We start from the raw sequence: 15,044 nt of genomic DNA on the forward strand, positions 1-15,044 counted from the left end.
GTGATGATTTTTTACGACTTTTCTGATGGTTTAACAGCTAAACAGTGCTGCCAAAAACTTTCTCGCATCTTCAAGAAGAATGCTCCAAAGAAGACGATGGCTTTTAAGTGGTTCCAGCGCTTCAGCACAGGCCACTTCAACTTTGACGATGAAGAACGTGGACCGAAACCGCGAAGTTCGACTGATGGCAGAAATGCTGATTGTGTGAAGGAGTTCCTGGAAGAAGATGGTCGTGTGACCATCAGGAAAATTGCCCTGGAACTTGGGATGACCCGGTATGCTGTCGACACCATCATTCGACGAGATCTTGGCTTTACAAAGAAATGTGCCCGATGGGTTCCAAGGCTGCTGACTGTGGAACAAAAGCAAGCTTGCGTGGAATGGTGCAAGTTTTTCCTTGACAAGTTCAACAATGGCCAATCGATCTTGCACCATGTGACTTTAGGCTCTTCCCTAAGGTGAAAGAACCCCTGCGAGGCCACAACTTCGAAACTCGAGAGGAACTGATTGCAGCTGTCAAAGAACAGCTGGACAACCTCCCAAAGACAGCCTTTCGCGAGTGTTTTGCGGCGTGGGTCAGAAGAGTCCAAAAGTGCATTGATGTTGGCGGTGAATACTTGGAAAAAGTTTAAAAGGGATCGAAGTACATGAGAAAAATATAAAAAAAAATCCTTGGCTACTTATTTCGAGTGATTCCGCGCAGAACCCAGACAGCCCTCGTATATTGGGGAAAAGGATACTCCTCCTTTCTTTGTTGTTTTAAAAGATTTGCTCAGGCTGTTGGCTCACCTCTCTTCCTGTCAGACGGGAGTTTAATTATGGTTTGTGAAGTCCGACATGATTGTATGCAATGTTGTTTTCTTCAAATAATATCAATAAAATAAAAAAAAAGAAAAAAAATTAAAGAAAAGCAAAGTGAAAAACCTGATCAAGTGGAGAATTACAATTTCACTGGACTTTGTGGATGTGATAATAAGGCCCCTATAAACTATTTCAAGTTGTAGTTTTCTGTGTAAAGTGCCTTCTGACCATGTGTGATATTCAAGGTGATAACACTAAAGAATGGCAGGTCACCATCAAGATAGACCTGAAGTTAAGCGACATTACATCATAAGACAGAGCACAGTGTGAGGAGGACAGACTCTGAGCACTTGGTGATTTACCTCAAGCTTTTCACTGAACTCCTCCGTGTAGGGCACAAAGCGACTGTCCGTGTCTCCTTTGTAAAACCAGGAACATCGGCGCACCTCTGATGGCTCCTCCTCCCAGTAGACGGAATGCCTCAGTCGATCGTACAGCTGCACGTCGTAGCGGCCGCCATCGGTGCACACCGTCACATTCTCTGGATCTGGCTGCACTAAAGGGGAAGGGAGATGGGTGCGGTGAGGGATTATAAAATGCCAGCAAACAACTTGTATTTGATTTCTGATGACAACCAACACAACTAGTGGACATCTGGAATAAAGACAAGTATAGATGAAGAGGGACCTCAAGCTGGTCCACTCTGTTCCTTGGGGTAGAGAATCTTATTGAGATGGTACGATGCCTTTCCTATACCCACTCCAGTAGAAGACACAACAACACTGTGCCCAGGCTGCTGAATGTTACACAGACCAATAGGTGGTCTACAATCAATGCATGGTTTACTGCAACTGGTATTTACGTGAAGTCCGCTATAAAAGAACAAAATTAATTGAATTTGCCAACAGCACCAACCAGAAATACAGAACATGTGGGCACACATACATCATACCCAGAAGTCCTTGTTGATGCAGAGTTGGTATCTCCTTTTCTGCTATCACAGCCTCCACTTTTCCTTCCACTAGACTTTAGAACGTGGCCATGGGGATTCACTACCATTCATCCACAAGAACATAAGGGAGGTCAAGCAGTGATGAGACCTGCACAGCTGTCAGCATTCCAGTTAATCCCAAAGGTGCACAACGGGATTGAGCTCAGGGGTCCGTGCAGGTCACTCAAGTTCTCCCGTATCATTTCTATACGGACCTTGCACTGTCATGCTAAAATTGCAAAGGACATTCTTCAAACTGGAAGCCCACAATCCTAGCTGGCTGTAGCATTAAAATGTCCCTTCATTGGAATTAAGAGTCCCAGCCCAGACTATGACAAACAGCCCCAGGACATTAGTCCTTCGCCACCAAACTTTTCAGCTGGCACTATGCTTTCAGTCAGGCTGTGCTCTCATGGTGTCCACCAAACTCAGATTTATCTGTTAGACAGCCAGTGTTATGCTGGTTATTTTTAATATTTATTTTTCTCTGGATTTTTAATGACCTTAGTCACGACTCGTACATTTCTGTAGGAGATTCTGAACTTTCCATCAGTTTTCTAAGTGTTTCTGAACAAGTCATTTGAAAGCCAATCATTCACATTTTGTTTAACGAGATGTCATCTTGGATCCCAGCAGGTTCCGCAATTTTGTGTTATTCATAACTCCTGTATCCGTGGGAACAATCCCAGAATTCTGTGAGAGACACAGCAATGAGGACGTTTGAACTCGCAACAGGTTTAAGGGTCATCCAAAATGATGCTGTGGCAAACAACTAAGATCCCAGAACCCTTTGTGTGCCTTGTCCTTACAATTTACATTTTGATTGCCAGTATTTAACTTTGAGCTCTCATTTCTTGGTTTCTGATTCCCCTCTGTATTTTGGTTGGCTCTTCTGGTTTTGATTTTTTCAGACTACGCATTTCTCCTGGTCACCTTGTTTCTCTGTGTGCTCGCCAGCGAGATGATGAGATGTGATTTATCAATACAGAGAAAACATTTCCAATGCTCCAGAAGTCCATCACTCCAATCGACACATGGCGTTGCACATGGTGATCTTATGCTTGAGTGTGGCTGCTCGGCCTATCAAATTTACTTAATGAATCCCCTAATGTACACACCTTGGGCTGGCTTTGCTCCCAGAGGCATACTGGAACTTGAAAACAAGTGCTACAATCGAGAACAGACGCGCTTTACAGGCTACATGCTTCAGCACTCAGTGGTCCCATTCTGTGAGCTTGTTTGGCCTACCAGTTCATGGCTGAGCTCTTATTGCTCCACATCACAATAGCAGCACTTACAGGGGACAAGGGACAGCTCTAGCAAACCAGACATTGGATAAACAGACTTGCTGAAAAGGTGGCATTCACTGACCGTGCCACATTGAAAATCACCAAGCTCTTCAGTACACCATGTCCAGTGGGTTTTACTAAAATAATTTACGGGTTGGGTTCGGAGCACATACATTTGGTCATGTAGTGTATTTTGCCTTTTTCCCTTCACAAGATGTCTGTCAGTACTCACCAGAATTGAACACCTCTTCTAACTGGGCAGAATCCATGAAGCTGAAGGGCAGCCAGATGTGCTTCTGTTCCACCTGCTTGCAGTAAAACCAGTGGGGCTGCACTGGCTCATACACGTTATAATTGTAGGGTGTCATAGGAGGTGCAGAAATTACAGGACCAGCAGGGGAAGCACTAAGCTGTGGGTTGTGCATCACTGGAGCCTTGAAAAATAAAGCACAAGAAATGCAGGTTAACAGACGCACAACACAGGACGGACATTAGGGCAGCAGGCAGGCTAGTCACTCCATTCTCAGACTCAACAAGACTTCATGAATGACCTGAATGCCTTCCTTCACCTTAAAGCCCTGCCACCCACTCATCTACCAGTCATGATGGGTAGCTGTTTAAAACAGCTGAAGAATATGGCAGGCATGAAAACACAAAAGAAAATACAAATTCAGAGAGCTCATCAACTTCTGTACAGTTAGGTGCCAGCCGACGCTACCCACAATCCTTAAACCCCCCTCTATCTCTAGCCACGCAGCAGTCAGTGGAGGAAGATGTTCTGTGTGACCTCACACCCATGATGCTTTAAAATCAAGCACTGCATTCTCTGTGATGTCCGAGATTGGGGATACACACTAAAAGGCTCCTCTGTGATTTAAGTCTTCAGAATTTGTTTTCATTTTTTTGACTCCTTGCAAGGTTTCTCCACCTCAATTTAGGCTCACATTTTGGTGCTCATGTAGCTATCTGAAATGTTTCACTGAGCGTTCTCGTGTGTTTTTTGTTTTGTTCTTCTTAAAGCCCTAAGATGCCACCCAAACACCCTGCACCTTCTAAGGCTTCTGGCAATGAACCTAAGCGCCAGAAGAAGTTTAATAATAATAATTCATTACATTTATATAGCGCTTTTCTCAGTACTCAAAGCGCTATCCACACAGGGAGGAAGCGGGAAGCGAACCCACAATCTTCCACAGTCTCCTTACTGCAAAGCAGCAGCACTACCACTGCGCCACCTTTAAGGACAAAAGACACTCCAGGAGAAGGTCGAACTACTGGATTTGCTCCCGGAACTAAAAAGATATGCCACAGTAGCCACCCAGGAGCTGTAAATCCTCTGCTTTGCTTCATTACATACCTTCATCGTACTGCACAGCTAATTCATCATCATCTTCAATCAATATCATTCATTATTGGTGAGTACCTGTAGATTTTACTGTATTTTTATTAAATTATTACTGTATTTGCCCTACTTATACCAAAGAAAACGTGCTTGCATGAATTCCAGTACATGTAGGGGTAACATCGGTATTTTACATTCTAGCACTGCGGAGACATAGCAGTACAGTACTGTACAGTAGACGGGTTTACCTTTACATTAGTTTTTTTTTTAGGGTAATATATTAAGCAGAGTTTGAAATGAAATTAAAGTGTTTTGGGGGCATATTTAGGGTTTAAACTATAAAAATAGGCATTTTTTTGACCACATCCAAAATTCACGGGTGCTCTAGGAACGTAATTTCGGGGGTCGTCTGTATGTCCTTCTGTCTCATTCAGGGCTGTGTTTAGCCTTGTTGAATTTTCTCCATTTGTTCGTAGTTGGGAAATGCTGGGTACTTTGGCTAATGTGTGTTTGTTTCCGGCAAATACAAAATTTAAGACATTGAACGTGAGGTACGAGTTAAGTCGTATGTCACTGAGCCTGTCTGGGGAGAACATACGATGTAACTCACACTCCAGCTGGCCAGTAAGCTCTGCTGCCGAATCTCAGTTAGACCAGGGGTTCTCAAAGTCGGTCCTGGGGGCCCACTCTAGCTTCAGGTTTTTGCTTCAACCAGATTCATAATCAGTGACAACTGATAACACTGATCTCAATTAATTAGCTGTTTTTTTTTTCCTTTCTCTTATTCTACACTGGCTGCCCCCTGCGGCTTCACCCTCAAAGTAGTGAGACAGGACAGTGAGGAGAGCCCTGCCCTAACGTCATTCTTCCCTCTCCCCTTGGCCCACAGCCTCTGTCTCAATCAGCATGAATATCTGATGCGTAGCGCAATGAGAGAAGTCGCAAAATCAACCGGAATGTTCAAGCAAATTATAGAAAAAAAAAAAAAGATCTAAATCCATGAAGTAGTTCTACCATTCACTAAGTAAGCGGAGTTAAGGTTACGAATCCGAGGCAGACGCGTGAGTAAGGAGAGCCCAAATCCCCCCCCCACCCCGAAGCCAAATGAGTTTCTCTCAGATTCGCTCTAATAAATCGGAACCGAAAGCGAACAACGACATTTAGTGCAATGAGAAAGTCACAAAAATCAACGGCATGTTCAAGCAAATTATAGAAAAAACCCAATCTAAATCCGTTAAGTAGATCCATCCATTTTCCAACCCGCTGAATCCGAACACAGGGTCACGGGGGTCTGCTGGAGCCAATCCCAGCCAACACAGGGCACAAGGCAGGAAACAATCCAGGGCACGTTGCCAACCCACGCAGGACACACACAAACACACCCACACACCAAGCACACACTAGGGCCAATTTAGAATCGCCAATCCACCTAACCTGCATGGCTTTGGACTGTGGGAGGAAACCGGAGCGCCCGGAGGAAACCCACGCAGACACGGGGGGAACATGCAAACTCCACGCAGGGAGGACCCGGGAAGCGAACCCGGGTCCCCAGGTCTCCCAACTGCAAGGCAGCAGCGCTACCCACTGCGCCACCGTGCCGCCCGTTAAGTAGATCTCTCATGAAAAGCGGACAGACATACAAATGGGTCTAAAAAACTTTAAGAAATTTCACGCTTGGACCACGAAATTTTTAAAACCGAGGCATTAACACCAATGTGTTAATGGTCAGCTGCCATTTCAGCAACAAAATGACACCATTAATGAAAACCCATAACCATTTCCCACATTGCATTTCATGTTTTTAAAAAATCTTGAGGTGAAAATTGATATCCAATTAAAAACACACTTTCACTGAACGCTATAAACTCTTTTTGTTTTGCGTGCCCCCCCAGTAACATATTGTCTAAGGGGGAAGAGTGAAAGCTTTAGATTCATCAAAAATATCGATCTCTGGTTTTTGGTGGATCTCCTGATACATCGATATCTCGATGATGGGTGTGTGTCTGTCTGTGCGTCACAGTTTCTTGAGGACGGTCTAAAGTGGAAAGTTTACTCCAGGTGCCCAAACCCACCTTGGTCCATTTCTCCTATCACCGCCACACCACGTCCTTCTCTTGCAGTTTTTCTGAATTGCTAAAATACTAAACCCCATTTTAAAAAGTAACCTGTCAACCACTAAAACTCCTTTGTCAAATCAAATCAGTCCCACAGCTGGCAAAACCTTAAACGCTGATCATCTGGTTAGACACAAATTTTTAAATCTGAATATCTCACTTAGCAAAACTTGAAACACATTCTCATTCACAAAGCACACGTAGCAGTGTGGTGTACTTAAACCCAGAATGGTACACACAGACTCCAAATGTTACACACAACTAAGACCCCGCTGTTGTCACAAACACTCTGCCACGCCTTTCCTATATTCCACAGCACAAGTGAGTCTTATAAATATTGCACCGCTTTTGAGAATTGGGCTGAGGAGAAGTGAAGTCTGCTTCTAATGATGATGGGTCTTGATAAGGGGGCCAGCACTTCAGCAAGCCAAACAGAGGGTTCAATCAATAAGTGCAAACACTGCTTCTTGTCCATTTTATTCACTATGATTGGGCTGGAAGGCCATCTGTACAAAAAGATCAGCGATTCTCATCTCACAAACTGGGCACACATCTGCCCAATCTGTGAAGGGTGGAAGCCAATCAATCGATAGATAGATAGATAGATAGATAGATAGATAGATAGATAGATAGATAGATAGATAGATAGATAGATAGATAGATAGATAGATAGATAGATAGATAGATAGATAGATAGATAGATAGATAGATAGATAGATAGATAGATACTTTATTAATCCCGATGGGAAATTCACATACGAAGCAGCTCAAATGCAAGTGGCATGAGTGAGTTCAACATAACTTCAACAATGGAGCGCTACAACAGAGGAAGAGGAGCGAGTGTCAGAGGTGCTAGACAAGGAGGAAGAGCTCTCATTTCATTCTCAGGTCGTGCTGTGGTTCATGGCATGACTATGAGGGCCCCAGGGCAAAGTGTGCAACTAAATTTAAGCAGCTTCTCAATGGCCTTCATAGTCTGGAACAGATGGACCAAACGCTCCAACATGACCCGTGTGATGCCCAGTGAGTTTTTTTTTTATATTTCATAACACTGTGGTTACTGTCACCTTGAGTCAGGTGTGAAAGGTCAATTGAGCGTTTCAAACCCCATTAGGAGAGTGATTTAAAAAAAAAAAAAAAAAAAAAAAAAAAACTAACATTTAGCCAATCCAAGGTTAATAACCTTTTAGGAACAATGAAAAAGACTGTTAGTACTTAAGCCCACCCTCAAACAAACAAAACGGTGATGCAGAGAATTACAACACATGATAATCTATATATATCTATATATACATATATCTATATATATATATCACAAAGTCGACGCCAGAAGGGGAAGACACCCATAAAAGCACGCACACCAAAACAAGACACCCATGAAAGCACGCAGGAAGGGGCGTGGATTCACTAAGCCGCCAACAAGTAGGAAGGAGCCATGCCCACCAACTCTATGACCATTGGATACGACGACAACTCGCAGAGCCACGCCCACCACCTCGGACGCGACGCCTCAGAAAAAACGCCGTCATTTATGTTCGTCTGTGCAACAGTGCACATGGACCTCTGAGCCACATTGACTTTTCATTAGTCAACCTCAGTGGAACCTTGGTTCACACAGAGGCAGCGCAACAGGGAGACAGAGGGACACACACAGGCAGCGTGACAGAGAGAGCCCCGCAATCCTTTAAAACTGAGGTTAAAACACAATGAAGGAAGCAGTCTTTAAAAACCAATAAGCCCTGTGCCTCTTTTTCATTAGCGTCTCACCTGCTTCAGGCCCTGCAACAGTCGAGACGCTTTCTCAGCAGCTGACCTTCTCTGTGCCTGACTCCACTACTGTCAGTCGCCTGATTAAAAATGGTGAACTCCTGCAATGTTACTATCTTGGTTGGCTTTTAAATAAAGTTCGGATTTGTTCAAATGTTCCTTTTTTTCCCCTGTGCTTAAAACTCATTTTAAAAAAAAGTGTTTATACAACTGCTGCAATGTTACAGAGAGAGAGAGAGAGAGAGAGAGAGAGAGAGAGAGAGAGAGAGAGAGAGAGAGAGAGAGAGAGGGCTCGTGTGCTGCTGAGAGAGAGAGATCACTATTACACTGTGCATTCTATGGTGTAATAATTAACTATATTTGTGCTTAAAAATCTTTAAAAAAATATATTTACATACAGTTCGTGCGGTCTGGAATGGATTAATTGCTTCGGTTCACGACCAAATCGGTTTACTACCAGAGGTTTGGAACGAATTATGGTCGTGAACTGAGGTTCCACTGTATATTGAGTCTAGAAAACATGATCAGCAAGTCTTTGATAGGCTGCAACAAAATGATGAAAGAACGGGCACATTTTTTTCTCACAAGCTGGGTGGGTGGGTGTTAGTTAGTTAATTAGTTACTCGAAGGATTTCAAAATTTAACATGCACAAGCGGTAACACTGCAAAAGCAGCCCAAACCAGAAAAGACGGCTGGCAAAAAGTGGCTGACAAATTAAGCGCGTGTGCATTGTACTTACTGAAAGCGGCGTTATGGATTTTGCAAATGTTCATTTTTTCCCTCTGTTTAAAAAACATTAAAAAAGCGGCGTGATTGGGTTGGTATGCAGCATTTAAAACAGTTTGTTTGTCGCGGATAATTTGCCTTTTACTTTAACATGAAGACAATTTCCTGTTAGATTTGCCTTTGCGATGACAATTGATAAGGCACAGGGCCAAACTTTCAAAAAGATGTGCATGTATCTGCCAAAACCAGTTTTCAGTCACGGACAGCTGTATGTTGCTCTCTCCAGAGTTCCATCTTTTCATTCACTTACTGGTATGCGTGCAGGAACACGTGCAGCGAGCGAGCAAGAGCGAGCGACACACACACGCATACAGGCGCGCAAGAGAGACAGAGCGCTGGACGCATAAGAATAATAATACTTCATTACATTGATATACCGGTGTTTTCAGTATTCAAAGTGCTATCCACACAGGGAGAAACCGGGAAGCAAACCCAAAATCTTCCACAGTCTCCTTACTGCAAAACAGCAACACTACCACTGCGCTACAAGGCAGTTAAAGAATGCACTGGCCTCGATTTTGTTTTCACTTCTGTTTACAGCGATCGGATCGTAGCGTGCATTGTTGCAATGTTACTTTTCTTGGTGGCTTATTACATTATGGATGTTTCACATGTGAATTTTTTTTCCCTGTTCTTAAAAGACATTAAAAAAGTGTTTCTCAACTGTGACTCCGGAACAACTCAGTACGCAAGCTATATTAAGCGTCAACAACGAAGACTCGCTACACCTTAATGAACAAGTGCTGAAACTTATCCCTACCGACGAAGTAACTTTCACCAGCGTGGCCTTCATCGTCACAGACGATCCCGCTTTCAGTCACAGACAATTGTATGTTGCTCTCTCCAGAGGTCCATCTTTTCATTCACTCACACTGGTATCCACAAACCCCCCCCCCCATTTGGACAACTGTGTCGTTCAGCAAGTGTTCACCCATCAATACATAATTATGCGGCGTATGTTACGCTGCGGGTTGGCTAGTAAATTAATAAAGTTTAAATCAAAGGAAACAAAGCAACCCTGGTATCTTGGAAAGACAAGGTGCTTGTTAATTAGCACATGGATGTAAGAATTTCACTAAACTCTGTGAATGGGACAGTAACGACCCCATAATGATCCTATATATTCAAACCTCCAAGCTAAAATGTATTGAATTTAGCAAAAAATGAACGAAGTCAAATAAATGGCAGCCCTCCTGTTACTAACATTTCAGAAAATCTCCTTCTTGCACGCTCCTCTTCCTTGAACTTCCAGGCTGTCATCCTCATTCACTGCACCCTTCCTCTCGTCTGATATCAGCCTCTAACTAAAAAAACAAATCTCCATGGAAAAATGTCAGGAAATCCACACATGACCCCTGGCTCTGTGAGGCCACTGCGCTCCTCATCACACAACTCTCAGCTAGGACCTACCTGTGTCGGTGGTGCTGAAGGTGTCATGTAGCTCTGGGAAGGTGGCACGCTGGTGGAAGGAGGGAGGAAAGGCAGCTGCTGTTGCTGCTGGGCCTGGCTCTGCTGCAGCTGTGGCGGAGCCAAGTAGGGATTGGCTTTACTGCTTTGAGGAGTATGGCGGTAAGGGTTGAAGCCTGCCTGCTGGGACGATCCAGGTAGTGGAGGCATGGCACTTGAGGGTGGAGAGGACCCTGTGAGACCCTCTGAGCCCGTCGACTGTGGAAAGGCAGGTGGCAGAACATGATCTGCCTGCGCTGGTGGAACAGTCTTTGGAAATGTGTTGTGTCCTGGAGAGGGGGCCACAAAACCTTTTGATGAAGCAGTGGGCCCGCCAGCCATTGCTGTACTTGAAAATGCTTGCTGCCCAATGCTGGAAAAGGGGTCACTGCTTGTGGTGGTCTTACTGAAGTAGCTGAAAGTCGACGGTTGGGTGCTGTGTGCAGTGCTCTGACCAAGAAAGCTGTCTTCTTCACCGACCTCCACAGAGTCTTCTAAAAGAGATGGAAAAAGAAGCAAAGAATTCCCAAGGTGAGCATTTTAACTATCAGGACGGGCATTTCTGGATGCGCTGATGATCAAGAGTCCCGGATTAAAGTATCTGAGCACTCAAACAAACATAAAGGGTAGCCTTAACATTTGTTTAAATCAAGGAGTTTGAAAATTACTTCAAACCAAGCCTACACTTTAAAGACAGAAACACAAAGGGTGTCAGATAGATAGAGAGATAGAGAGATAGATAGAGAGATAGATAGATAGATAGATAGAGAGATAGATAGATAGATAGATAGATAGATAGATAGATAGATAGATAGATAGATAGATAGATAGATAGATAGATAGATAGATAGATAGATAGATAGATAGATAGATACTTTATTAATCCCAAGGGGAAATTCACAGTTCATGTCAGCAGTCCAGTGAGATTCTTACTTGTATAAAACACAAACTACAGAAGAGGAACACCTCAGGTCTGATCATGCAGCCGTCAGCAGGAGACCTCTGGAGTGGAGGGTCAGAGCTGTCCCAGAATGCTGTGCCAGGAGAGCTATAGTGTCCTGATGTTACCATGTCAGTGAATTAAAAGAGCGGATTGATGACAACAACTTGTCTTAAATACATAAAATTGTGAATTTCCCCTTGGGATTAATAAAGTATCTATCTATCTATCTATCTATAAAAACAGGAATGTTACTGGGTGGTCTTGGGAATTTGCAGACCACAAAAATATTCTGGCACTTTTTAACTCAACAGGTCTAAACGTTACTGCAACAGCGTGTTCTCTGACACTGACAAATTCCTGCTTAAAAACATTGAAAAATGATATGGAGGATATGGAGAAGTTAATTCCTGCGTTTATTTCTAGTAGGACTGACTAGTGAGAGGTCTTATTCACAGGCTGATCACATCATTCTTTAAGTGAATTTCAGTTCATTCAAAATGCTGCTGCAGGATTTATGACATGAACTAGAGAAAAGCCAAGCAAAATGACACCTTTTATTGGCTAACTAGAAAGATTACAATATGCAAGCTTTCGAGGCAACTCAGGCCCCTTCTTCAGGCAAGATGTAAACATGACATGACATGAACTAGAAAGTCCGATTGTCTTTTAAGTAACACTTGACATCGCTCTGCAACATTTCCGAACAAACCCCTTTAACTCTCTGGACCTGAGGGAGCGTGGTGCATCTACAGCTCAGTTCATAATGTCAATGGCTGACTGACACAAGGACAGTTACGCTTATAAACGTGGAGTTATTTTGCATAGGTTGGCAGGTCAGGTCAGGTTGGGGAGCACACACTGGTACAACGCATCACCACACGACGAAACCACTCAGGATCCTGACTGGCAAGCCACCAGGCAGACGCACGGTCAAGTCCCACCCTCCAAAAATGACCCTCTCTCTGCCTTGTCCTGGTTCACCCAGTCAGGTCCTTAACAATGAGGGGTGTCATAACTGACGCTCCCTCACAGTGCAGGTAATGCGCCTCACTCAGGACTCTGTGAGCAACACAAAGTCAAACCAGCGGGACCCAAGGACCCTCTGAAGAGACACAGGAGTCCGGTCTTCATCTCAAGTCACTGGATAGCGTCCATGTCTCCCAAAAAGGGAGCACCAGGACTCTGAAGACTTGGACCCTCGCCCTTTTGTGCCACACACACCCCCCACCCCCCACCGTGCTGAGAACCTTGTCCCTGCTTTTATCACATCCCGCACTGATTACTGTAACTCCCGACTGGCCGGTGTCCCTTCTAATCTTCTATCACAGCGCCACTTGATTCAAAACTCTACTGCAAAAGTCCTAACATGGACCAGCAACAACAAGCACATCACAGTCATCCTACTTCACCTCCACCGGCTCTCTGTGTCTTACATGATTGAATTTAAAATTCTATTAATAATAATACATTTATAGAGCGCCTTTCCCATGCTCAAGGCGCTTGACCTACTAAACTTTAAATGGCCGCACACCAGACTACGTCAGTGACCTTCTCCATCACTAAGGTCCTCTGATTCTGGCCACCTTGTTGTGCCCCAAACTGACCTGCACTCTGTGGGTGACAGCAGGGTCTACAGCACCCTGACTTTAGAATGACCTCCTGAAATTAATGAGATATGCCGACTCCATTCATTCTTTTAAATGACAACTTAAAACTCATCTGTTGAGGAAGGCTTTTTAACTTAACCCGATATTCCGATGCTTCTTTCAGTTTACCTCTCTCTGTCCAGATGCTCAGGATAACGTACGCGTGTGTGTGTGTGTGTGTTATATCATAAATGATGTGATTTGCTCAGGCTTTTCTTCTGCTATTGATTTTAGTATTTTACTCTGGTCTATTGTCTTTTATTCGATTTAATGCTTTGTATATCATGTGCTTATCCGTTTTTAGTTTTCCACACAGGAAATATTTGTATCCAAAGTTACATATACCCTACTGTTCCTTCTGAGACTCTGCAAAGTGCCTTGAGCATGGGAAAGGCACTATGTACATAAAATGCATTATTATTAGCTAAAGAAAGTCAAGTATAAAGACTTGATAAATGACGCTCTTGTCCAAGGACGGCACAGAGCAGCATTCATGATTCAAATTGCTTGCTGTGGATTTCCAGCACCACCAGTGCATAATTACTTACAGAAGGTCAGACTGGAACCCAAACAGCAGAAGAAGGTCAGCTGTGACAGCGGAGATGAGCTCAAGATGGTTATGGCAGACAAGAGCCCGCGGCTGGAACCCTCCTTCAAGTGAAGGCTAATGCAATATTCGCTACCCGCTCAGGCCAAGTGTTCAGGTTAAGGGGTGAGACCCTTGTGACACTCACATACGTTCTGAAGATGAAGATGGGTTTCTCAACCTAGTAAGTGCCATCCAAAGTAGTCCCCACAATACCTGCTTGTAGTGTGGCACCTTTGATGTTTACTAATCTGGTCACCGTGGACAAAGCAGGTGCCAGTGGGTCTCACTTCTAACAAATCAAAGGCGTTGACAGTCCACCATAGCACCACAAAGGAGGGTGCCAGTCAGTCAATCGCATGGCTGAGTCCCTCGCACTCCCACGGGCTGGCACAAGGTTGAGCTGAACAGATGTGAGAGATGGTTGGCGGCTCTTCCGACATAATGCAGCGAAAGGTACGAAGCCACGCCCTATTTGGAGTGGAGCTGCCGGCATGACACACGGGTCACTCGGACTGTCGCCAGGCCAGGTGCCCCGTCTAAACTCTCCAGTCACTTCAGTTTGTCGCTTAAGATAATGGCGGAGGAGATCGCTTCAGCTCTCTCTCCCGATCTGTCCGGTCAAAGCTCTAGACCTTGACTGTCACTTCCACAAATGATAAACCTTTGCTCCTGTTCAAATGTCTGTCTCACGAACTTTGGCAGTGCAGGCTGCAAAAACTTTGGAAAAAGGATGGTAAAGTGCACTTCAGAAACAATACGATTACATAAAGAGCAAACGAGTCGCCTGTGCCAGCATCAGAGATTCAGGTTCGATGACCGGTCCGTCAGAAAAAGAACTCGCGTGAAATCCCGGCGACGGACAGCCAACTCGTCAAAAGGCGGCCGGCTAAAAGCGCCTTCCGCATGCAGACTCTGCCCCGGTTCGCTACGGTCTCCTTACCTCCCGACAGCACAGCCGGACCCGCAGCCTGGCTCACCGGTATGAAGGGCACGTTGAAACTGAAGTCCGACGTGCTGGAGAACAGAAGGTTCGTACTCGACGACTGCGGCGGCGGCGGCTTCTTCTCTGCCATTTTCAAACAGCACTTCCACGTACGTGTCTGCGCTGACTTGCTGTACAGCTGGAGTCGTGACGGCCGGAAGCGAGGTGAAAGGGCGGGGTGACGTCACGACAACATCCGGCCGAGGCACCGCCTGCTGCTGCCCGCCCTCAGTAGGAGCCGACGGCGGTGCGTGTCAAGTAGATATTGCAGCAGACCGGAGTAAAATGGGCGTTAATATCGTTTTCGACTTCAGCCAATCATATATTAAATTTGCGCACGTCAGTCACTG

General features: G+C 44.7%; 1 protein-coding gene across 2 annotated transcripts in view; it reads right to left on the reverse strand.

Moving 5' to 3' along the window:
• Positions 1 to 14,855, reverse strand: part of sec23ip (SEC23 interacting protein) — a 124,769-nt gene extending 109,914 nt beyond the window's left edge. For both annotated transcript variants that reach the window (XM_028825607.2, XM_028825606.2), the window contains exons 1-4: positions 14,653 to 14,855; positions 10,499 to 11,028; positions 3,314 to 3,515; positions 1,164 to 1,357 (exon numbers count right to left, since the gene is read on the reverse strand). In XM_028825607.2, the coding sequence (XP_028681440.1) occupies positions 1,164 to 1,357; positions 3,314 to 3,515; positions 10,499 to 11,028; positions 14,653 to 14,785 (1,059 nt within the window). In that variant the 5' untranslated portion in view covers positions 14,786 to 14,855. The remainder of the gene's footprint in view (positions 1 to 1,163; positions 1,358 to 3,313; positions 3,516 to 10,498; positions 11,029 to 14,652) is intronic.
• Between the last annotated feature and the right edge of the window lie 189 nt (positions 14,856 to 15,044).

Source organism: Erpetoichthys calabaricus, chromosome 2 (genome assembly GCF_900747795.2).
Source record: "Erpetoichthys calabaricus chromosome 2, fErpCal1.3, whole genome shotgun sequence".
In the NCBI taxonomy this organism is placed as follows: domain Eukaryota; kingdom Metazoa; phylum Chordata; class Cladistia; order Polypteriformes; family Polypteridae; genus Erpetoichthys; species Erpetoichthys calabaricus.